This window comes from Muscardinus avellanarius, assembly GCF_963383645.1.
Source record: "Muscardinus avellanarius genome assembly, chromosome: 7".
Taxonomy (NCBI): domain Eukaryota; kingdom Metazoa; phylum Chordata; class Mammalia; order Rodentia; family Gliridae; genus Muscardinus; species Muscardinus avellanarius.
In genome coordinates this window covers 83,970,183-83,995,552 of record NC_137793.1, presented here as the reverse complement: position 1 = coordinate 83,995,552, position 25,370 = coordinate 83,970,183, and the positions used below count along the sequence as shown (strand labels likewise).

The window sequence follows — 25,370 nt, the reverse complement described above, 5'->3', positions numbered from 1 at the left end:
AGAGCATTAATTTGGACAGAGAAGGAGAGTAATATCAAGAGCAGGCTGCTAGGCTTTTACTTTTCATCTAATAATCTGGATCAGCCTTTGATCAATAAAATAGAATGAGACAGAAGTGATGTTGTGTGATATCCAGACCTACCTCCAATTTTCACCCTCTTCGAAGGCACTCATCATATAAAGAAGCTCAGGCTAGATTACTAAAAATTTGACAGTCCACAGGGAGAGAGAGGACTGAGCCTTTAGGTATCCCTGTCAAAATTTCAGACATGGAAGTAAAACCATCTAGGACTTTCCAGCCTACCACAATTGAGATCAACAGAAGAACTGCCCAGTGAAACTAAGTTTTGGGGGTGTTTAGTACACAGCAATAGATACCTGAAATTAGGGCTTGCAAGATCACTGGAGAGCTGGCCAATGGGCAGGCACTAGGTGCATCTTCCAGGAATGACTCCCAGATTATACTGCAGAACTGGCTTGCTAGAGGAACTGCTACTTCTGCCATAATCTAGAAGCTAGGATCAAGAATCCATCTACCACTTTGTTACATCCAGAAACATATTATCTAAGTCATGATCTGAGAGTTAGGAAGTCACTATAAGATTTATTACCTTCAGAACCATACCACAAAGTCATTTTAGATTAGGAGAGGGGATAATGTTAACACCTTTTCCCCACTTGTTAGTTTTGAAATCAAGATTGTGCCATGGCATATAACTAACAAAAAGTAAATTATGTCTGAATACTAGCTGCAAGGGAGTCTGGGAAATAAAACTTTTAGCTTTTTCGTTTGTTTTTGGTAAGTAGTAGAGATTAAACTCAGGGTACTCTAATCTCAAACTACACCCTCAGTCCTTTTTTTTTTCTTTCTTTCAATTTTGAAGCAGGGTCTTACTAAGTTGCTGAGCTGGCCTTGAACCTGTGATCCTTCCAACTCAGCCTCCCAAGTCCTGGGATTATAGGCATGTGTAACCATGCCTGGCAAACTTAAAAAAAAAAATTTATTGGTACATTGTATTCATATATCTTAATGGGATGCAAGATGGTAGAGACATACATGCACACATCACCCAATTAGCCCTTACCCAGTTCCCACCCATGCCTGGAAGACTTTTAACTTTTTAGCCTATGCACAGGCTAAAAAGTTTTTATCTTTTTATCATTTTACACTATATAACAGGCTAAAAAGTTTTTATCTTTTTATCATTTTACACTATATAACACCTAAAATAGCGACCACACATAAGAAATGCTTATTAAATATTGGTTAAATGGTTGAACTAAAGTTCAATAAAGGAAAGGCATAATTTAGATATGATGGCCTCTAGGTGGCCCAGAGTAAGATCCCATATATCTCCATATATCTAGTTTCTATCATTTCCCCTTATGAATACATCCTGGAATATCCAGAAAGATTTGTAGAGCCAAGAACTTTTTTTAGCCTAGGAACACCTGCCCTTGTTATTATTCCCATATAACTAACCCAAATCAAACATACCGAATTTGTGTGTTTATAATAAGTTAACATTAAAAAGTTGAACTCGGGAAGGTAGGCAGAGGCTTGTGAAGGACAAGTTCTTCATCAGTGCTTTCCCATGGCTTTGGCTGCCATCTCTCTGCAGGCTTGTTCTTCAAGATACTGACAGCTTGATTTCTCTGGGTAATGTCACACAAAGGAAATTAGCTCAGTATGTCTTCTTCTGACTTCCATCTGTAGCTCACTGTTTTAAGGTATTTGTGAACAAGGCTACTGAGCAATTTTGATAAGACAGGGCAATGTTCCAGTCTCTGAGAATAGTTCCCTTTCAGAACCATTTTTTAAAATACCACTGAACAGCCTGAAAACTCACCCACGCATGAGCAATCTCCTGCGATATAGAAAGCTTTTCAGGTGTCACAGCCATTATAGCAGGTGGTTCCTTTGGGTTAAAAAAAATAATGTGGCAGAGATATAAAGACAGAAAGCAAACTGTTTTGATATTCTGGGTACAACTTTCCCCAAGTGAATCATTCCCATATGCCTACTTTTGCCATGGGCCCCTTTCCAGAGGAAGTGATTTGTGTGAACGGAGGTGGAGAGACGTGTTCTGGTGGGCAAACTTCATTGGTACCCATGTTTGGCAGATCCAGTTAATCATTAGTTATTTGTCAACCCACTCTTCCACGAGTCTGTAAATGCAAAATTTAAATATGGATTTGATACCTGCTTTTACTTTCCTCATATTAAATATGTACTCTTGTTATGAAGTTTCAGTAGTGCTCATTTAAGGCAAGGCTGCTTCTGAAATTTCATATAAATACATTTTAAATATAAGCTCATAAGAAAAGCTGATACTAGAGACTGAGAAATTTGCAAAAGGTAGTCTTTTAATTCATTACTTATTTGAAGCATACAATCAGCTTACAGAACAGGATTTTAATCTTTTGGGAACTTTTGTTAGTTGTAAGATAAACATTTAGACTAGTAAATATAACTTTGTTTCCAGATAGAAGTGTAGCAAAGCTGAAAATTAAGAATTCTCCAAGCCGGACGTGGTGGCGCACGCTTGTAATCCCAGCATTTGGGAGGCTGAGACCGGAGGATGGCAGTTCGTGGACAGTCTCAGCTACTTAGTGAGGCCCTCTGCAACTCAGTGAGACCGTTTCAAAATAAAAAATAAAAATTTGGGCAGGGGGTATAGCTTGGAGGTCAAATGCCTCTGGGTTCCATCCTCAGAGCTCCCCCCCCCCAACACACACACACAAAGAATTCTCCAACCAGGCATGATGGGGTGTACTTGCAATCTTAGTACTTGGGAGGCTGAGACAGGAGGATCAGAGGTTTGAAGCCAGCCTCAGCTACTTAGTAATGCCCTCGGCAACTTAGTGAGATCCTGTTTTAGGATAAAGAATAAAAAATAGGACTGGAGGTATAGCTGAGAGGTAGAATGCCCCTGGGTTCAATCACCAGTACTGAAGAAAGAAAAATCTCTAGGTTTTTTTTTTTTTTTTTTTTTTTTTGGTGGTACTGGGGTTCCTGGAAACCCTTCCCAGGGCTACACTCCCAGACCTATTTTACATTTTTATTTGGAAACAGGGTCTCTTAAGCCAGCGCTGTTGGCTTCGAACCTGGGCGATCCTCCTGTCTCCGCCTCCCAAGTGCAGGGATTACAAGCGTGTGCCACCACACCCCGCTAAAGTTTTTTTGTTGTTGTTGTTGTTCTTAGTTTTTGGTGGTAATGGGATTTCTGGAAGCCCTTATACCTCTGGGCTACACTCTCAGACTTACTTTTTATATTTTTATTTGGAAACAGGGTCTCAAGCCAGCACAGCTGGCTTCAAACCTGCGCAATCCTCCTGCCTCTGCCTCCCAAGCGTGGGGATTACAAGCGTGCGCCACCACGCCCGGCTCTAGGGATTTTTTTTTTCTCCTTTTTCAGTCTACAAAACTAACATTCTTATAATTTATAGGTAAACCAAATCTCCCCTACTGAGAAGTAAGAGCTGTTGTCTCCATCTCAATTTAAAACAAAAATCAACTAAGGACTAATAGGAAAAGATATGTACCAGAAGATTGTTAATGGAAAACTTGACCTTATTTAAACGGAAGACAAATAAACTGAAAAATATAAAGAGAGTACAGTCATTAGGCTAATTAATAGGCCCCTCCAGATCTTACAGTGCTGTCATTTACTCTACTGTGTGAGTTTAGGAAAGTTCTTTAAACTCTCTTCGCCTCAATTTCCTGATTTTTACAGCCAAGATAATAATAGACACTATTAGGAATTACATGCAAATAACTTAGAACAGTGGCTGGCGCACAGGAAACACTCAATAAGTGTTACCTCATTTTTTTCTTTTCCACAACTAAAATATTAGCTCTACAAGAGAGCAGGGATTTTGTTATATTTACTTCTATATCCCCAGCATCTATATTATTCATAGTAGGCACTCATATAGATATTTGTCAAGTGGGTTAATGAATAAAAGTAACTGGATTATTATTATTATTTTTTTTTTTTTGGTGGTACTAGGGTTCCTGGAAGCCCTTCTACCTCCAGGCTACACTCCCAGACCTATTTTATATTTTTGAAACAGGGTCTCTTATGCCAGCGCGGCTGCCTTTGAACCTGCCCGATCCTCTTGTCTCCGCCTCCCAAGCGTGGGGATTGCAAGCGTGCGCCACCAAGCCCGGCCAGTAACTGGATTTTGGAGGTTGAAAATCACAGAAATTTCTCAGTGTTATACCTACTGAGGGAAAAATAGATCATAGTTTAATGTCAGGGAGGTAGAAGAGATCCCCAAGCTAAGGTGAAAACACCTAGATTCGAGATTAGATTGTTCCAACTTTCTGGGTGTTGAGACAAAGATTTTCTTTCTTAATTTGTAAAGTAGTTAGTTATTAGCTTCCAAGGTTATTCCACACACTAGTTGAAGGGCATTCAAAACTCACAATAACTATGAAGAGATAAACAAAAACATGATATTGCCAATTTTTTTTCTCAGTGAGTTCATCTATAACAATAAAATGATTCTTTGAGAGTTTTGGAAGAAAGAATCTTTAGCTAAAGACTTAAGTACTAAAAATATTCAACCCCAGAGGTACCACAGACATAGACTAATTTTTTCCATCTGTGCAGTTTAGGGTAGATTTGGCATACACTCAATACCAGGCAAGAAAGAAACTATGGTTTAGGCTGCTTTTAACGTTAAAAAAAAAAGCAGAAAGGGAAACTATTTCCTTTTATAAGCATAAATGTTAAAATAGAGAGCTTTCATGGAGTAATTCACCAGTGAAGCAAGACTATTTGATCCATATTCTGTCCTTTCTTCCTCTACTCCCCATTGGAGTTATTAGTTGTTTTCTAATATCATGGTTTATATATTGTGGACACTTCCTCCTTACAAAAGGGAAGCAAATATAGATTACTCTTAATCAGCCAAATGTGAGTCAGAGGTCAAAGGATCAGCTTTTTTTTGTAGGATAATCTCCCAAATGACCTGTCTTTCAGAGCCAGGGGTCATTCAAAATATTATGGCTTCAAGATTAGGCTCCACCCAAGATAGCTCAACAAAACCTGAGTTTGAGTTTGAGAAACTGGCTCAAGGAAAAAGATAAAGTAGAAAAGCCATGGTGGGTGAACAGATGACTCACTGCCCCTGCCTTGAACTTCAGGAATAACAAGATGGAAAGAGGAAAAAAGGCAGTGCCTTCCTGCACACCAGAGGTTCCTTCAAAGGCAAGAAACTCAGAAGAATTACAGGGGTTCTGAGAGTAAAGGTAAATATCATTTCTGTGGTCAAGTTAAGTACATCAAACAAAGGACATTAGAAAAATACAACTTGACTATACCTTGTCAGAGCTGTTGTCCCAAATGTGATCATTTTATTCTCCTGTCTAAAAATGTCAATAACTCTACACTGCTCCTCAGGGAAGTCTAAACTTAACACTGGCATAGAATATTCTTCATGCTGTGATCCTCCACTTCATTAGTGTCACCTCCTAATTAATTCTTCATATCTATATGGGGACCACTTATAATTTCTCAAATAAGCAAGATGCCTTTAAACTCCCATCCGTTTGTTTACATTCTTCTCTCAACTCAAAACTCTCACTCCAGCTGGCAAATTCTTGGGCTTCAAAGCCTGTCTCCAGAATCATTTCTTCTCTGTTGCTTTCTCAATTCCCACTCGCTCCTAAGACTCAGAAAGGCTCTTCTTTCATCTACGGAGTCATAGCACTTTAAGCATACCTTTGTTAAACCACTTGACGTGATGAATTAGGTCCTTTCCCCAACACACTGCGTACTCCCTGAAGTCAAGTATGAGCGGTGCGTTGTGCAATTCTTGCCATACTGGCGCAGAATAATACTGTTGAGTTGAATCAAATATTAAAAGACAATCAAAGCACAGATAGATTTTTATAGTTCTAGCAACTATGCTAGAACTATAAAGTTTATGCTGAATCAGCATACAAACATGATTGTGCTTTTGCTCTTACCAGAGTGTTTATAATTTGCTCTTATTAGAAAGAATATCATGAATATATTTCTCTAGAAAAAATATATAAATATACACTGCCAAGGATGGTGGCACATGCCTATAATCTCTACTTCAGAGGCTGAGAAAGGAGGATCACAGGCTCAAGGCCAACCTCAGCAATGTAGCAAGGCCCTCAGCAACTTAGTGAAGCCCTGTTTCAAAATAAAAAAATAAGGTCGTGTGGTGGTGTATGCCTATAATGCCAGTGCTTGGGAGGCTGAGACACAGTCACAGGTTTGAGGACAGCTTCAGCAACTTAATGAGGCTCTCAGCAACTTAGCAAGATCCTGTTTCTAAATAAAAACTAACTAAAACCGGGCTGGTAGTGTAGCCTGGAGATAGAATTCCCCTGGGTTCCATTCCCAGTACTATAAACAAACAAACAAATATAAGGCTGGGGTGTAGCTCACAGGCAGAACATCCCTAAATTCACATGTAGTATGTGTGTGTGTGTGTGTGTGCGCTCATGTATGTATATATCCATTTTGTATGTGTGTGATACTGGGAATTGAACCCAGAGACATTCTACATTTGAGCTTCACCCCCAGCCCGATTTTCTTATTTGGAAACAAGGTCTCATTAGGTTAGTAAGTCTCACTACTTTCTGGGGCTGTCCTCCAACCTGCAATCTTCCTGTCTCAGCCTCCCAAGTACAGGGATTATAGGCATGCACCACCACACCTGGCTTATATATCCATTTTCTACATAAAATTCGCTTTGCAGAAGCTCAGTTAGCTAAACATAGCTGAGTAATTTGAAATGTCCAGTTGGAATGAAATCACTTTGGGGTCTGCTTCCATCAGCCCACCCGTCTTGCTTTTGCTCTTCAAGGAGCCCCTTAGCCAACCATGGCCTTTGGTTTTTAGTGTTTGTAGTATTCGGAGTTAACCCAGAGGTATATTTCTCAGCTATAACCCTGGCCCTATTTTGCTTTGAAACAGGGTCTCACCAAGTTGCTGAGGCTGACCTGGAACTTCTAATTCTCTGTCTCAGCCTCCCAAGTACTAGGAATACAGGTGTGCACCACCACACCTTTGAAGGCACAAGCTGAATAGGAACCAGATGAACTCTAATGAATTTTAAACTTGTCACGTTCTCTACTCTAGCATTAAAGTTTCATTCTCTAATTGAACAAGTTAAATGAAGAAGTGTTTAATATAACATCAGCTTATTTTCTCTTATCCTTATTCCTGCCTTTTTCTAGAAAAATAAGAATTTAGGAGAAGTTAAAGAAGCACAGCTCAATACAAAAACAAATTGCTCCACACTCATTCCTTTGGTTCTTTGGATGATCTTGTCAGTGCTGTTGGTCACTGTAAAAAGCTCATGGAAAAGTTTCCTAGGTCTTAGTCCTGGCTGACAGCAAATGATTCTGTCAGTGCCTACAGATACAGATTACTTTTACTCTAAGGGCAAGGAAATGGAGTTTGTTCAACCTTCAAATGCACTTCTTCCTTCACCTAGGTTCCATAATCAAGTACTTAGCCACCCAGCATGCACTCCAAGTACGATCATAATTGATTCATGTCTGGAGGTGCTCAGGGGGTACTGCATGAAGCTTAGGAGTGGGAGTTCTGGAGTCGGTCAGTCTGAGTTTGAATGGGTCCACAACTCTGACCGGTTATATGACCTCAGACAAGTTACTTAACCTCTCTATGTCTCATCTGTTTTATCAGTGAAAAAGAAATAATAATGGTGCCTGTCTCATAGATTTGTTGTGTGGAATAAGTGAGTTAAGTGTAAAAGCATTTATTACAGTGTCTGGCACATGATTGGTATTCAATAAATATTAGCCCTTTTATCTATGCTTTATATACTATTTCTCTATATTTTGGGGTAAGGTAAGTGGTTATAATAAAAAAATTAAAGGAAGGATGATCACTTTTAGAATAAACTTTATTTACAGTATTACAACTCACTCTGCTTTGGTATAGTTATTGACAGAATGCCTACAACTGAGATATCAGGTAAGAGGATATGTTGATTTTTAGCTTTACAAAAAAGCAGAAGCAGAATTCAACACTATCTCAGTTTCCTCTTCCTGTGTGACCCAAGGCAGCTTTTAAAACAAACAAATGAATAATAAAAGCTCTTTATAATGTACAGTTAAACAAACCAATTATTTAGATTTTTTTCCCCTCTTTTAGGATTTGGACAGACTACTCATCTAAAATTTGCTATTTATAGAGAAAACCCTAGGGAATGGGTTAACATAAAGACTTAGATTTTGTTCATATGGCATTCATAATACAATATTCATAATTACTTTAGAAGAATGTAATTAAATAACATTGGTAACAGTATATATTTATGACAAACTTGTTTCTCTAACATCATGCTGAGGAATAAAGAGGAAGATTCCTCCATATATTTAAAAGTTTTTATTCTATAAAGTGATTCACAAAGTCTTGCTCCATATTAAAGCAGTTCTCACCAATAAAACATATGGCAACCAGTATCCATGGAAACCTAACAGCCTATTCTTGTTTAGATTCCCTGTTAATACTCAGCTGAGTCTGATGTATGTGTGGTGATAGATGAGTGGGTACTAATGACCTTTATTCAAGAATGTAAAATCAATGGTATCTGGCATCAGACTGAAAGAAAAACTCCTTCAGATTGAGATATAGCTGAGTGACACATGAATCTTCTCTTCCCTGAAGTTAAGAGTATACCTAGACTGGGCAAAGGAGCAGGAAGAAGTAGAAAAAAAGAATAACTGTACTGGCTTAAATTAAACTGAGGTAATTCATTTGAGACAGCAAATAAATAAATCAATAAGTGCCCCATTTTTGTTTTCCAAGAAAGAAAGAACAAAAGAGAAAAGAAATCAATTGCAAATCCTCCCTACAATTTTAAAGTTGATCCATTAACATTTTAAGCAGGAAAAACTTATTATAAAATATTATATATTATAATTCCATTCATCGAATATACTCCTCTGTTGAGATATCTAATGTATCTTCCTCTGTACTCTCTTCTATTTCTGGCAAATTGCCCCAAAGTAGTAAGTTTACACCTGAAAATAGAAGGTGATGAAATTCTTTAGTGTTGTTACAATTCAGTTTTATTACAATTATTATTACAATTCAGAACATGATATATGAAACTTTATATGCTAGCATGCTTATGGAAACCACAGTGTTAGCAGGAAAGAGAATAGCTCCTGAGAACCTCAAGAGTCCACCAGCACAAACCCTGCCCTCAGCTATATTATGCCACAATCATTCTACACTGATAATTGTCTAATCCATTTGAATGACTATCAAGAGTGGAGACCTCACATGATTCTTTTAGATTAAGTGCCTTTTGGGAGGGCACAGGGAAAGGTTCTGAATTAAGTCTCTTTATCTTTTCAAAAAGCATAGCAATAGCTAGTGCCATTTTTCTGATTTGAAAAGAGTAAGATTTTGGACTTTTAGATATGAATCGAAATCCTTCTAGTAGGTGGCTTCAGTATGAAGTCTGTCAAGACAGAGCTGTACAATTTAGGTTCAGGCTGGAGCAGTCAAAATAAACAAAATAAGCCAGGCGTGGTGGCGCATGCTTGTAATCCCCACGCTTGGGAGGCTGAGACAGGAGGATTGCACAGGTTCGGAGCCAGCCTCATCTACTTAGTGAGGCTCTCAGCAACTTAGTGAGGCTCTCAGCAACTTAGTGAGACCCTGTTTCCAAATAAAGTATAAAATAGGTCTGGGAGTATAGCCTGGAGATAGAAAGCCCCTAGTACCACACACACACACACACACACACACACACACACACACACAAAACCCACCTAAAATCTCAGTGAATAATAGATTTCAGTTAAAAATTCAGTAGATATATAAAATATACTTAAAATAATTTAAGTATACCTAATTATTCTAGACACATACTATATTTATAGCTTTAAAGTAATTGAAAAAATTTGACTTCTAGGACAGGCAATGAAGTTCAATAAGAAAAGCAAATCTCAAGCTGCTCAGTTGTCAGTATGGGCCCAGGTAAGTCCAGCAGCTCTGGATACCCACTCGACACAGAGACAGTGGCTGCATGGTAGAAAGAATTAACTAAAACTTGGAGGTTTGCTTTAAATTCAGTTTTCTACCACTACCAGTACTCCAAGGATAGTTTTTTACAACTGTGTAACCAGAGATGATATATCTTACTATTTTTTGTTTTGTTTTATAGTACTGGAGATTGAACCCAGAGGCATTCTACCTCTGAGCTATGCCCCCAGCCCTATTTTACTTTTTATTTATTTTATTTATCTATTTTTTGGTGTGTGGTTTTGGGGATGGAACCCAGGGGTTTTCTATCTCTGGGGTATACTCTCAGCCTATTTTATATTTTTATTTGGAAACAGGGTCTCATTAAATTGCTGAGAGCTTCATTAAGTAACTGAGGCTGGCTTCGAACCTGTGCAATCCTCCTGTCTCAGCCTCCCAAGTACTGGGATTACAAGCATGACAGGCCCAGCTTTTATTTTTTATTCCGAAACAGGGTCTCATTGTTGCAGAGAGCCTTGCTAAGTTACTGAGGCTGGCCATGAATCTGCAATCCTCTTGTCTTAGCCTTCCCAGCACTGGGATTACAGGCATGCATTATCATACCCTGCTCAATATGATTATTTTATGTATCTAACATTTTTATAGAATATTTAAAAACTTTTATGGGATAGTATAAAATGTGTGTATTTCTGTAATTTGTTTTTTAAAATTTGTTTAAAGTTTTTAAAATTTTGTTTAAAGTTTTTTAAACACTCATATGTTTCTGAAGCTTATCTATTTGACATGTGTATCTTTAGCTCATTTGTTTTAAATTCTATAGAGTATTTCATTGTGTGAGTTTAAAAAACTGCAGATACCGAAGGAACTTTAGATACAGGAGGAGAAACCCCAGTGGAGCAATGGAGGAGGTCTAGGGGAAGGGAGTAGGGTGGGGAGGGAGAATTAATGAAGAAGACACCTCCACTGGCATTATGCATACAAAATTATAATGTCAATCTCAATTTCATGTATCGGGGAAGTAAGAGTGGAAAAGGAGTTAGGGGAGTGGGGAAGCTCACCAAATATTGTGTGCATATGTGTCCCTATCACTCTGGACTTCATTATGATGTGAGACTACAATTTATCAGTAAAAGTATGTTTAAAAAATTGCAAATATAGCCTATCATTCCTTCCTTCCTCTAGTTGTCCATCTTATAAAAAGGTGGGCCCAAGAAGACACATACAAAGATGTATGCTTTCACTGTTTAAAAAAAAAAGTAGAAATAATAAACTGTCTGATCTGTTGGAAAGAGACAATGGAATCTAACCAGGCAAGAAATTGGGATTTATTTGATGTGGGTGAGTATGTAACTGTTTACCTTATTACTTTCAATGATTTTTTGCATTTGAATTGCTTATTATAAGATACACCTCCACCCCCAAGAATGAATGGGATTCTGATTCTAGTAATATGACACTGAAGAGTTGACGGGATTGCAAGAAATTGCTAAGCAAAAATTCAAGTGGAAATTGAACCCATAAGGTAGAGAGAAAGCAGAAGCCATTGCCTTTGGGAGCACTTGCCTAACTTCTGGAGCATCTGAGCTGAGATTTCCCAAGTCTCTTTGGAAGAGTTTTAGGAAATCAGATCGGTAAGTGAAGGACAGTATGGAACACAAATCTCCTAGGGTCTTTTTCAACCTAAACATTCTAGAACTTTCTAAAACTTGTGTATGCATTTCTTTGATGTTGCTGATTCAGGTGATTCAAGGACAGTTCCAATACCATTAGAAACCCTCTTTTATAAAAAAAAAAATCCAGAAAATCTTACTTTAAGTCACAATAGTAGGGTTACAAAGGAGAAGTTTGATATTCTTGGAGTCAATACTCAAAGTCATGAAGAAGCTTAGCACAACGGTTCAAAGGAGAAAAAATAAACTACGAGATTGAATCTGACAGAAGGGCCACCTTCCTTTCTCTATTACGAAGGGAGAAAGGAAATCCTGTGATACATCTGTTTCTCATGGATTAGATTCAGTGTAAATGGAAGAATGCTGGGCTTTTATCTTTGAAAAATTGACCAATATTAAAAAATAAATCAAAAATTAAAAATCTCCGCCCTGTGTTTTGAATCCTCTGAAGCAAGAAAAACAGGATCAAAGAAGAAACTTCCTCTAATGTGTTCCATGAGCAACACAAATACAAAACTACAAACCTAAATTAGAAACCTGTTTTCCACTTAGGGGAACTCAGAGAAATCTTTGCTTAAAATGGTCTTCTTAGTATACAAAATCCTAAGACCTCTAAATGATGGATTGGGAGCCATAGTTAAATCTCAGGTGATTAAAAAAAAGAGTGTCTGAGGTGGGCGTGGTGGCGCATGCTTGTAATCCCCGCGCTTGGGAGGCTGAGACAGGAGGATCGCGCAGGTTCAAAGCTAGCTTCAACTACTTAGTGAGGGTCTCAGCAACTTAGTGAGACCCTGTTTCCAAGTAAAGTATAAAATAGGTCTGGGAGTGTAGTCTGGAGGTAGAAAAGCCCCTGGGTTCCACTCCCAGTACCAAAACAAAAACTAAAACAAAAAACCGAAGCCTAATTGGAAGGTGTAAAGACCCTAATGACCTAGTTTGCAATTCATGATTATTTGGTCTATGAAGTTAAATGATAGTTTTGTAAAAAAAAAAAAAAAAAAAAAAAAAAAAAAGGAATATATTTTAAGTTCTAAAGAAGGCCAGGCGTAGTGATGCATGCTTGTAATCCCCGCACTTGGGAGGCTGAGACGGGAGGATTACATAGGTTTGAAGCCAGCCTCAGCTACTTAGAGAGGTTCTCAGCAAGTTAGTGAGACCCTGTTTCCAAATAAAATATTAAATAGGTCTGGGAGTATAGCCTGGAGATAGAAAGCCTCTGGTTTCCACTCCCAGTACCACTAAATAAATTAATTAATTAATTAATTAAAAAGTTCTAAGGAAGACTAAAATATATATCCAAAAACTGGGGAGTATTAGTGCCAAATTAGATAATCATATTTCTTAATGACTTATATCAACGGATAAACTGAGAACATAGGTTCTATAACAACACCAAATATATCTGGGTGTGGTGACACACACCTAGAATTCCAGTGCTTGGGAGGCTGAGACAAGAGTATTACAGATTTAAGAACAGCTTCAGCAACATACTAAGATTCTTAGCAACCTAGTAAGACCCAGTTTCAAAAAGTAAAAAAAAAAAGCCGGGCATGGTGGTTCACACTTGTAATCCCTGTGCTTGGGAGGCGGAGACAGGAAGATTGCACAGGTTCGAAGCCAGCTGTGCTGGCTTAAGAGACCCTGTTTCCAAATTTAAAAAAATATAAACAATAGGTCTAGGATTGTAACCCGGAGGTAGAAGGGTTTCAGGGAACCCCAGTACTACCAAAAAAAAAAAAAAAAAAAAAAAAATTAAAACAAGGGCTGGAGGTATAGCTCAGAGGTAGGTAGAATACCCCTAGGTTCAATCCCTCCTGTTACAAAAACAAAAGAAAATATAACACAACAAAACAAAATGGCTCTGGACAGTAGAAAATATATTATATACATACCTTTAAGAACAAGTAGTAGAGCTGGCTGTGGTGGTACACACCTGTAATCCTAGTACTTGGGAGGCTGAGACAGGAGGATCACAGGTTCGTGGCCAGCCTCAGCTACTTAGTGAGGCCCTCCAAACTTAGTGAGACCCTATTTCAAAGTAAAGAATAAAAAAATAGGGCTGGTGGTATAGCTCAGAGGTAGAATGCCCCTGGGGAAGAAGAAGGAGAAGGAGAGGAGGAGGAGTAGAAGAGGAGGAGGAGGAAGAAGAGAAGGAAGAGGAGGAGGAAAAGCAGCAGCAGCAGCAGCAGCTGGGCTTGGTGGTGTAAACATGTAATCTCACCACGTATGAGGCTGAGATTGGAGGATCACAGGTTCGAGGCCAGCCTCAGCATCTTAGTGAGGCTCTCTGAAATTTAATGAGACCCTATTCCAAAACAAAAAAATAAAATAGGGCTGGGCATAGCTTGGAGGTAGAATGCACCTGGGTTCAATCCCTAGTACTATAAAACAAAAGCAAAAAAACCTGGGTAATATATTTTCTTACTAAATTAGCAAAACATGTTGATTTTAAATGTTCTTTTATTAAAATTCTATCAAAATGTATTAATATAAATATCAGAATGACTATTTTTATCTTGAAGAATGACCAACTACAGCGGATGTCTGTATTTCTTCCTTCCTTCCCTCCCATTGCCCCAGATTCTCTTTTCTTTCTACACACACACACACACACACACACACACACACACACACACACACACGGCTATCATATCTAAAATCTTTAAAATTCTCTGGAGACAGAATGGGTTTTAAGGTAGTAGTTTACAGCAATTAAAATATTACTTTATAAAAAATAAAAAATTCAGGTAAATTTGAAGCCCTCACATACAACGAGGAATATAGAAGCAGCGATGAATTTTGGTTCTTAGTCTTCACCAATGAATGACTTGAAAGAAAAGATTGAAGTTTCATTCCCTACTGGAAGGTCTTCTCGGGTGTTCATAGAGAAATGTTTCAGGGGAATGTCTAAGTCAGTTGTTTCTTACCAGTGGAGTCTAGTCTGTTAACACCATAAACTGCTTGGCTGTGAAACATCCAGAAGTGTCCATTGTTGCAGGAAAGAAGGCAGGAGCTACATGGAACGATCACATGATAACCCACAATGTTCCCACTAAAAATGAAAGTAAATGTTATTAGATACCGTGTAATACCTGGCCCATAAAAACATTTGTATGTGCTAATGTGAATAGCTAGACCATATAATTTAGAATACATTTATTTTAAACAATGCCCAGTGCTAGGATCTTTGGGATTGGAGTTAACTCTAATAACTGTTGGAGTTCTACCATTAGGTAGGAAAATAGTCTGTAAGTTCAATGAAATAATACTAACATATTCTCACATTTCTTTGCTAGTATTATTTCTCTCTTAAAATTTTATCTTCTTGATGTGATTTATTCTGTAAAGAAAAATATAAGGTTGAGATTTGTTCCATAAAGTACCTAAAATGGATGCATAGCAATATAGAAAAAACACATTAAAGATGCTCAAGTCTGAGGGGAAAGGTTTTTACTATCCCCAGGACTGCGGCAAGTTGGGTTCTTACATGTTCTAGTTCTATGCCAGTACCTAAAAACTGTTTCAACAGATGGAAGAGTAGGAAGACAGCATGAGTCCCTATAAACTCAACACAAGCTGGTTATTCTAATTTTAGTTTCAGTGTTTTTGAAGAAATTCAGAAATAAAGCAAATCCTCAGCCTCTAGAGAAAGTTGAAAAAGTTTTACTGTCTTCAGTATTATCCAGTTGATTATAGGTACCTCATTCTTCCAAAAAAATCTTTTTAACTAGCTGGCGACATACTAAATCAAATGCACATACAAGAACTGTATTAGTATTTTTTAAAAATATGACAATATAAATTATTTATACCTTGAATTGTAAAAAGTCTTACTATAGCTTGCAGTCACCCTGTAAAATGTGGGCGTCAGTTACTTTTGTGGACCCTATAAGGAATACTATAAAAGGTACCAGCCTAGTGCCGGGCGTGGTGGCACCCGCTTGTAATCCCTGCACTTGGGAGGCGGAGACAGGAGGATGGCGCAGGTTCGAAGCCAGCCGCGCTGGCTTGAGAGACCCTGTTTCCAAAAATTAAAAAAAGTATAAAATAGGTCTGGGAGTGTAGCCCGGATGTAGAAGGGCTTCCAGGAACCCCAGAACCACCAAAAAAAAAAAAAAAAAAAAAAGGTACCAGCCTTAAAACATGCCTGCTAATCATAACTTTCTTAAAAGGCAAACAAATAAAAAACTCATTCTTGGATTAGAACTTACAGTTGTTTGTAAGACTATATTGCAAGAGCAAATTCTAGGGCTTTAATTGCTACCTCTATTCATTCATTTAGCCATTCACTCACTTACTGGATTGATGCCATTGTGCATCTACTATAGGCCAGGCACTGTTTTTTCTGGGTGCTAGGAATCAAACAATGTATCAAACTAAATCCTCTTCTCACCCAACAAACATTCTAGTAGGGATTTACCACTGTAAAAATCTCTCAATGGCTCTCCACGTTTCCATTTTAAAAATGAAAATAAAAATAAAAATAATCCTCCCGCCAAGGTCCAGATCTGTGGTGTTTTAAAACCATAGATACTAGCCACATGTGACTACTGAGCACTTGAAATGCGGTCACTCTGAACTGAGATGGGCCCGTAAGTATAAAATGTACACCAGATTTCAAAGACTAAGAAAAGTAAAATACACAATATTTCATTAATGATTTGTGTTGGTTGCATGTTGGGACAATATCTTAGGCATACTGGGTTAAATAAAATGTATGGTTAAAATTAACTTTGTTTCTTTTAACTTCTTAAAGTGTTATAGAAAACCTTACATTGCCTATATGGCTTGAGTATTTCTATTAGGCAGCACTGCTCTAGGTGCCCTCTGTTCTGCTACATCTCTAACCTGCTCATACTGTTCTCCACGCATGCTCATGTCTCAGCTACACAGGCCACCATCTCTTATTCCAGGAATAGTTAAGCTTCTTCTTGCTATGAGTTCTTTACATTTGCTATTCCCTCTGCCCAGAACATTATTCCTCTGGCTCCCTCTCATCTTAGGACTCAATTCCCTGAGCATGATAGCTAAAATAGCTCTCACCTACTTTCTGAACTGTTATTCTCTATCACTTACCATTACTGTTTCTCTTGGAGTACTTCCTACCATACTGAATATTTTATTTATTAAATATCATATTGATTGATCATCTTCCAACTAGCATAGAATGTTGATAGTCCAGTGACTTTATCTCATTTATTACTGTGTCTCCAGCCTCATAAATAAAGACTTAACTAAACATGGTAGGTCCCCAAATAAGTTTTGAATGAATGAATTGAAATAGTCCTAACATATAACAGTTTATTAATTTAAATTATTAGAATTATCATTTGTAATCCAAACTCCATTTAAGTGGGAAAATCTCAGCTCCTCTCTACAACAGGAATAATAACAAATCTGTCTTCCTCTCAAAAGATAATAGTAATAGCTCTAATTTATGTTATTTATAATTTATCATGCCTTTTAACATTCATAATACATTTCATCTTCACAACTTTATGAGATAAATGTAGATGACATTTAAGTTTCTATCTTAATAAGACAGAAATTAAATAAAGAAACCAGGAGCTCAGTGGTTCAGAGGTTTAAGGAGTTTACTGAAGATCACATAGAGAGTAAAGATAGTCAGGGCTCAAATATGATTTTATGACTGTACATCCCAGTATTTTCTCCTAAACTATCCAATCATCATATTATGAAAAAAAAACCCAGATACCTGTGAGTGGAGTTTGAAAAATTACAAAATCATATACAAACGTGAAGTATAAGACCCTGTAAAAAGCAGCTCTGAGTAACAAATGGGTTTTCACTGGCTCATTGCATGGGTTCTATCAGTGGCCGTTGCAGTCCACTGAACCTTTCTCTGTACTTGGGTGTCAACATCCATTTTCCAAATCCAGGTATCTAGAATATTGTCATACATTACCATTTTAAACATGCGATGTCCTTCAGTTTACATTTGCAGATTTCAGTGAAATAGCATCTTCCAATGAAGTCCACTGCACTGGAGAATAAAAAGGTTTACAGACAATGAAATACACTTTAAAATTTTTTTAATTGAGGCAAAAACGGACAAAATTCACCACCTTGAATATTTTAAGTGTATAGTTCAAAGCTGTTAAATATAGTTACATTGTTGTGCAACAAATTTCCAGGCATTTTCATCCTATAAACTTAAACTCTAGAGTTATTACATTATAACTCCTTGTTTGCCCTCTCCCAGCTTCTAGTCACTACTATTCTGCTTTGTTTTTATGAATTTGACTACTTTAGATACATTTTATGAATGGAATCATGGAGTATTGGTCTTTTTGTGACTGGTTTATTTCCCTTAGCATAATCTTCTCTAAGTTCATCTATTTTGTAGCATGATAGGATTTTTTCCTTCTAAGGTAGAATAACATATGGTTACATATACACACACATACATACATATGTGTGTATATATATACACACAGATACATATATTTATATATACATATATATGTATATAGTACCTATACATATATAAATATGTGTATATTACATTTTGTTTATCCTTTCATCAGTTGATGGACATTTGGATTGTTTCTACTCTTGGTTATTGTGAATAATGCTGTTATGAATGTGAGTGTGCAAAGAGCCTCTTCAAGATCCTGCTTTGGATTCTTTGGGATATATACTCAGATATAAGTATAAGATATATATAAGAACTATATATATAAGAACTATAAGATAATTTGGCCACTGGGTGTGGTGGCACATGCTTGTAATTTCAGTACTTGGGAGGCTTGCAGGTTCGAGGACAGCCTCAACAACTTAGTGAGGCCTCCTGCAACTTAGTGAGATCCTGTTTCAAAAAAAAAAAAAAAAAAAAAAAGCGCCGGGCGTGGTGGCACACACTTGTAATCCCTGCACTTGGGAGACAGAGACAGGAGGATCACGCAGGTTCTGAGTCAGCCTTGCTGGCTTAAGAGACCCTGTTTCCAAATTAAAAAAAAAAAAAAGTATAAAATAGGTCTGGGAGTGTAGCCTGGAGGTAGAAGGGTTTCCAGGAACCCCAGTACCACCAAAAATAAATAAATAAATAAATAAAATAAAGAACATATAGTAATTCTGTGTTTAATTTTTTTTTTTTTTTTTGAGGTAATGGGGATAGAACCCAGGGACATTCTATCTCCAAGCTACACTCCAGCCCTTTTAAAATTATTTTTAAACAGGGTCTCACTAAGTTGCAGAGGGCCTCACTAAGTAGCTGAGGCTGTCCATGAACCACCTGTCTCAGCTTCCAAGTACTGGGATTACAAGCATGCGCCACCATGCCTGAGTCTATGTTTACTTTTTTAAGGAACCATCATATTGTTTTCTACAGTAGGTATGCCATTTTACATTCCCACAGTGTGCTAAGGTTCTAATTTCTTCAAAGTCTCTCTAGCATACTTTCAATTGTGATTTAGCACAAGTTTTGTAAATCTAAAGAGCTGAAAGATATTGTAAAGTAGAACTACAGTATGTTTCATCAGAGTTAGTTACTATTTCTGAGCTCACTATAAACACTGACAAACCATCTACTTAAAAATCTTAAGCGTTCATTGATTCACACACATCTTAGCACATTAATCCACTGATATTATAACTCTGAACAAGAATAAGTAATAAGACCTGATTCTACTCTACTATAACCTACAATTCACCTATTTGAGCCCTGCTTATGTGCCTACTACTTATTATAACTAATGTATAGATGAATAGCATAAAATTTTGAATTTGCATGACCATGTGCTACTAAGAAAAATTACTAAATAATAAATCATAGACCCTCTGCAACACTAGGTTCTGCAATTTATATTTTAGTGCTTTTTTGAAGCACACAGGTGCACACACTGACACACAAATTTAACCCATTTATCTCTGCAATAAATGAGAGCCTTTGGATTTGCAGTTAGGCATGACCACACTTAAACTAATTCACAAAAAAATTTCAAGGAAGAAAGAGGCTATAGCTTTATTTGGGTATATTTTAAAACTTTAAGGTTTTTATCATCACAAATTTTATTTATTATTATTATTTGTGGTGCTCGGGATTGAACCCAGGACATTCTACCTCTAAGCTATACCTCCAAACAAATTTTATATATTTTTTTGGAAATAGGATATTGCTAAGTTGCTGAGGCTGTTCTTTGAACCTGCAACTTCCTGTTACAGCCTCCCAATGAGATTATAGGCATGTGCCACCATGCATGGCTATGAATTTTATTTTATTTTTGTGGTACTGGGGATATAACCCAGGGGCATCCTACCTCCAAGCTACACCTCCCAGCCTTATCTTTTATTCTTTATTTTGAAACAGGGGGGGTCTCATTGAGTTGCAAAGGGCCTAAGTAGCTGAGGCTACTTAGCCTCTCAGCCTCCCAAATGCTGGGATTGCAAGCATGCGCCACCACATCTGGCTATGAATTTTATTTTAAATGAATTCAGGCTATTGGCTTTGCTTCCTTTCAAACCCTGTGTTCAAGGACTTGGACAATAGCTGTCCATTAATATTTTGGATAATTACTTCATTTTAATAATAAAATTACAGACAAGGTAGCTGATTCAGCATGCCAATTGCAAATAATGATAGAAAACTATGCCGGAATTTACTTCGAGTCTAGGTCATGGACTTGATTCAGAGAGGTAGGAGGGTTGGGCAGGGCATCAAGCCAGGGATCCAATTTGAGGGATGCATGGTCACGTGACTGTAATGAACTAGCGGCATTACATCAGGACTGGCCACTTTGGCTAAACCACAGACTTTGTCCAGACAGTCTGCCCACTTAGATTTATTCCAAGGGGCTCATCAGACGGTTGGGAGTGGCTGGAACGCCAAATGATAACCTCCTTGTTGACTCCTAGAGAACCAAGCCATGCACTTTCCCCATTTAGTTAAAGGCTACTGTTGCCCGCCGCTTGCTTGACTTACTTGGTAGGAGGGATGTCTGTAGAGAAAAGGTCTATGTCAGTATCAGCCAGCAAAACAGCCTTCATTCCCCTAGAGCTGAGCACTTGTTTACAGAATTTGCAACACAGGATGGACACGCATCGGTCCTTGAAAGTACAAGTGCTAGTAGACATAGCGTCCGACGAAGGATGAGGCGCGAGGTTTCAAAACAGGAAACAGGAGCAATACCCTTCCTATTTTGAGTCCCCCAGGCTAAAATTCAAGTTGTGAGGCCTTGAGTTTTTTGAGCCCTAAAATTGGGAAGGAAAAGAGTTCTTTCCTGTCTCCCCACTTGGACGGGTAAAAGCAGTATTTATTGAGTAGGAACAGGAAAAGCAGCAAAATTGCTTTCCTTTTAACTTTCAGAGAAGGGAGAGGAGTTTGAGGCGGGGAGGAGGCGAGCTGAGAACTTTCCCTTCCTGCGGTTCCGAAGGATCCTCTGGAGTCCCCGCCCCTTCAACAATTCCCTCGGGCTTCTCCCGTGGTTTCTTTTATTTAAAGCGTCTCCTCTAGGGCAACATCGCCTCCCAGCCTAAGCCCCTCCCGCGGAGCTCTCTGATTCCTTCCTCTGGCCCCACGCCTCCAATCTTTCCAGGATTTGGAAACCCGCAGCTTCTCCCACAGGGCCGATCCTTGGCTCTCCTCGGCCCCCAGTCTCCAGGGACCCTCCTCTGCTCCGCAACGCCGAGGGCCCCGCTCCCGGCGCCCCGGCCCTCAGCGTGCTCGCGCTCGCGCCGTTTCTCTCGCGTCCTCCCTCCCGCCGCCCGCGGTCCCCTCCGGTCTCTCCTGCAGCGGCCGCTCCAAGGCTAGCGGTGGTGGTGGTGGTAGGGGGCAGAGGTCGCTTTTTAGGCTCTGTCAGCGCTGGTGTCTATCACCGAACACGTCGTTTTTTGCCCCCTCTTCCGCTTTCTCGGCCTTTCCAACCGGCTGTCAGTTTGAATTGCCAGCGCCGCGCACCGATTGGGAGAACTCGAGTTCGTCTTCGTCGCGCATTGGAAGGACCGGGGCCTTCCCCCGACCAGAGCTAAGTGGCTTGCAGCCCCTATGCCACGCCCCAGTAACGGTGCCGAGATCAGTTCAGCTTTCTGGTTGGCCGAGGTTGGCCCCGCCTCCAATCTCATTGGCTGGCTTCGGGAGGTTCGGGCAACCCTTCCCCCGCCCGGGTTTCCGCGACAAGACACGCCCTTCGTGGTTTTTATTGGAAGATGGTCTACAGAACCCGCCGGCCTCTACTCTCTATTGGCTAAACTTTCCCGCAACGCCCCTCCTCTCTACCCCTGTCCAATTGGTCGTGCCTTCCCTCAAGAGTTTGTGTTTGGTCTTCGGTTCCATTTTAGTCCCGCCCATCGGTTCTACTTTAGGATTCGACAGTCCCGGGAGGAGCTTATTCTGGGACCACGCCTCAGCACCGAGTGTTAGTCACACCTCTAAGTTTCGTGGGTTCCTCCCCTTATTTCAGGTCTCCAGAGATCAGCTATTCTTATTGGCTAGAGACCCCATCGGTCGATGGAAAGCGGACGGTGATTGGCAAGGGGGCGGGTTCTACTTCGCGGCGGGGTCCTGCGGAGTTGGCAGAGGCTCCTCAAGGGACTGAGGGACCGATCTGCGTAGAGGCGGGTGGTGGGGAAGAGAGGGGAGGAGATCTCTGAGTGGAAAGCGGAGTCTGGGGCCTGAGACCCGTCGCGTCAGAGCCAGGTAAAGGCTCCTTTCCTTTCCCCTTCCTTCCTGATCGCCGGGCTTGAGCCCTGACTGAAGAAACTCGGGATGGGGCGGGAAGGAGAGGGCGCGGATGCTACTAGCTGCTTCGCCTTAGCGCTGTCTCCCGCTTGGAATCCCTCAGACCGCCCCCGACCCTCTCCAGAGCTCCCAGTACAGCCCATAATACTTCTCAGGACAGTGTGTCTCTCCGCCCATCACCGCACGGCCTGGGACTCAGTCCTGGCTCACATACCAAAGCTCAGCCCGCACCCAGCCCCCTCCCCAGTGGCTCAGCACACGGGCCGTCGGGGTCCGCCTCGAAGCAGCCGCGTTTGGCATTGCTCATAATCATCGACTAGCCCCTTCCCTTGTCTCCAAACTCTGGCAGACATCCCAGGTCAAAGCCTAGGACCCAGAAGGATGGGTGTTCCGCACAGCTTCCTGGGCTCTGTCCTTTTCCATTTCCCCCAGTACCACCCCGAAGGGCTCCTCCTCTCCGACTTCCATACCCGGACCCACATCTCGGCGCCCAAAGTTGCTAACATCCTTGCACTGCTCGTAACATCGCAGCCCACTGCAGTCTCTTAACTGCCCTTCACCCCCGATGCCATCCTCTTCTTGCCCTCTCCCCGCCCTCCAAGCTCTTGCTGCTCCCGTCGTCTCCGGGCTCTCGTCCAGCTTCAGGACCCCACCTCACACCCGCCTCCCCGCTTCCTGCCCGCCTGAACCACGCCGCCTCTGCGCCCTCTTCCTCCCTCGGTGCGGCCCTTCCTGCAGCCGCGGGAAGTCGGAGACACTAGCGGGAGTCTCCTCCTCCCCGCGCCCGGAGGGAAAGGGGCGACCGAGGAGGGAAGGTCCCCGCTGCTGCGGGCGGGGGAGCCAGCCTCGGGGTTCTGCGCTCCCTCCGGCTTCCCTCCGGCCTCCCGGGCCTTGGCCCGGGCGGTATCTCCTCCAGCACCTCCCATGCGACTCTCACCGACCTCTCCCCACCCCCAGACTGGAATTGGGTGCGGTATCTGGGATCTCTGGGCTGGGGTGACAAAAATATTGGGGGTGGCATTTAGAGTCACTCTTGTCTCTGGCTCGGGGAAAGCGACTGCTGCCTTCCGCCCCCCTCCCCCGGTTTTCCCGGTTCTGACCTCGCCTGTAACCAGTTTCCTGCTTCTGCCGACCACATTGTTTTCCTGGATGTGTCCCGTGCCGAGTAGGCTTTTTCCTGCAGACCCCCCCACCCCTCCACATTTTGCTGCCAAGAGAAGCTAGTAACCAAAAACAAAACAACTGGGAGGAGGGGCGGGAGGGAAAGAAAAGTTGTGCCCGGGTGGCTCGTCCCTCTCCGGCTTTGATCCTCTTTGATGTCCTGGGAGGTGCCCCAGCCGGGGGTCAGGGGCTGCGTCGGGGGCTGGGCCGGGAGGGGTCCCTCCGCCTGGCGGCTGCCCAGCGCTGGCCCGGCTCGGGAAGCCGCTTAGGTGCCGCAGTCTCCGCCCGGAGCTCCGCGTTCCCGCCGCAGTCCCCGCCCGGAGCCCGCGCAGGCGGCTGCTCCAAAGTGTTTTCTTTCAGCCTTAAAACAAAATCCAGAGGGAGCTTCCTTCCTCCCCACCTCGCTGCGCCTGGCTCTGCCGGCCAGGCAGCATTTGGCCGAGATGAATGGGCCCAGGCCGGGCTCTAGCGACGTCCCCTACCCCACCCCCTCCGCGATTAGGATCGGCTCCTCGGGTTGATCGCCCCCTCCCCCTTTTCCTGCATTTACAGGCAAGTGAACCGGAGCAAACGACTTCCGATCCAGTCCGCGCTGCTGCGGCTCCCGTTTGGGATTTGATTTGCAGCATCTTCGAGCCCGTTCGACAAAAAACCTCGAAGCACGCCCAGCCCTCCCCCGGCACCCCGATACTAACCCACTCCCTCCCGGGGACATAGCTGGGCGCGTCCACACCCCCGCACCCCCCACACCATGTTGTGCGGAAGGACTTCCACTCCCCGCCTGTGTCGTTGATGTCAGACCCCAGGCCAGCCTCCGGGCGCTGCAGTTCTCCCGGCTAATGCTGAGGCTGCGGCTCCGGCTCTAGCACAGGAACCAGCCGCCGCCTCACCCGGCCCCTGCGCCCACCGTCTGCATGTGCCCGCCGTAGCTGTCTGCCCAGCCCGCAGCCCGCGCTCCCCGGAGCGCTGGAGACCACCGCGGGGGGCCCCTTCTGCCCTTGGGAGAAGCGGTCTTGGAGGTATTGATTTCGGTGGCTGGATTTTTCCCGTGGATCTATCAATTCACAATTCGAATTTGGAAGAAAAAAGGAAAACATGACGTCTCCAGCCAAATTCAAAAAGGATAAGGAGATCATAGCAGAGTACGATACTCAGGTCAAAGGTAAGGGCTTTGAAAAATGGCATAATGCACAGGCTCTGTGGACTAGAGAGGCATGAATTTCACCCCGATTCGCAGCTGTTCATTTCTTTGGGTGGAGCAGGCTAACCCCTAGAGGTGGGTCTGAGCCTCCCAACGATGGGCAGTGCCCGGGGACACAGGTACTAGAAAGGAAATTTCAGAATGGGTTTTAGGAGTGCCTTTGTGGGGCTGGTCATTATTTTGGCAGCCCGAACCCCCCGGGTTGGACAGGGTGGGGGAGGGGCAAGAGAGAAAGGCAGCAATTAGACTTGGGGTGTCTGGGTCAGGTTTCTTTGAAGGACGATTGAAATCTGACAGGTGTTTGGACATTTATTTCAGAGGTTGAAGAGGAGTCCAGACAGAAAGGCACCTTTAGAAGGTGTACCATTTGGAGCGCCCTGGGAGAGGCGGGGTTTTTTCTGATGCACTATATTAAAGCTTGAGATTTGCAATGGCAGTGGACGTATAAAGTCCTTACCTATCTTGGGTGCACCTTGGACCTGCTTAGTCCCTGGTCACCGAGCACAGCCAGACATCAGAGAACAGAAAGAATAAGGCCACCCACGCCCAGTTTCCACCCTTACCTAAACCTGAATAGAGTTGAGATGTTAGGGTTTCGGGGTGGCGCTGATTCTGGAAAATGGGAAGAC

At 41.7% G+C, this 25,370-nt stretch overlaps 2 protein-coding genes across 4 annotated transcripts in view; one reads left to right on the top strand and one right to left on the bottom strand.

Moving 5' to 3' along the window:
- Positions 1-8,945: 8,945 nt before the first annotated feature.
- On the bottom strand, positions 8,946-20,776 carry FAM72A (family with sequence similarity 72 member A; the record flags this gene model as incomplete). Its single annotated transcript, XM_080698981.1, has 4 exons — positions 8,946-9,040; positions 14,611-14,735; positions 17,610-17,687; positions 20,625-20,776. The coding sequence occupies 4 exons, from the start codon at positions 20,774-20,776 to the stop codon at positions 8,946-8,948; spliced, it is 450 nt and encodes a 149-aa protein (XP_080555107.1).
- Positions 20,777-24,635: 3,859 nt separating this feature from the next.
- The window catches only part of SRGAP2 (SLIT-ROBO Rho GTPase activating protein 2), a gene marked incomplete at both ends in the record, with an annotated part of 264,810 nt that continues 264,075 nt past the window's right edge, over positions 24,636-25,370 (top strand). For all 3 annotated transcript variants that reach the window (XM_080698581.1, XM_080698580.1, XM_080698579.1), the window contains one exon: positions 24,636-24,702. In XM_080698581.1, the coding sequence (XP_080554707.1) occupies positions 24,636-24,702 (67 nt within the window). The remainder of the gene's footprint in view (positions 24,703-25,370) is intronic.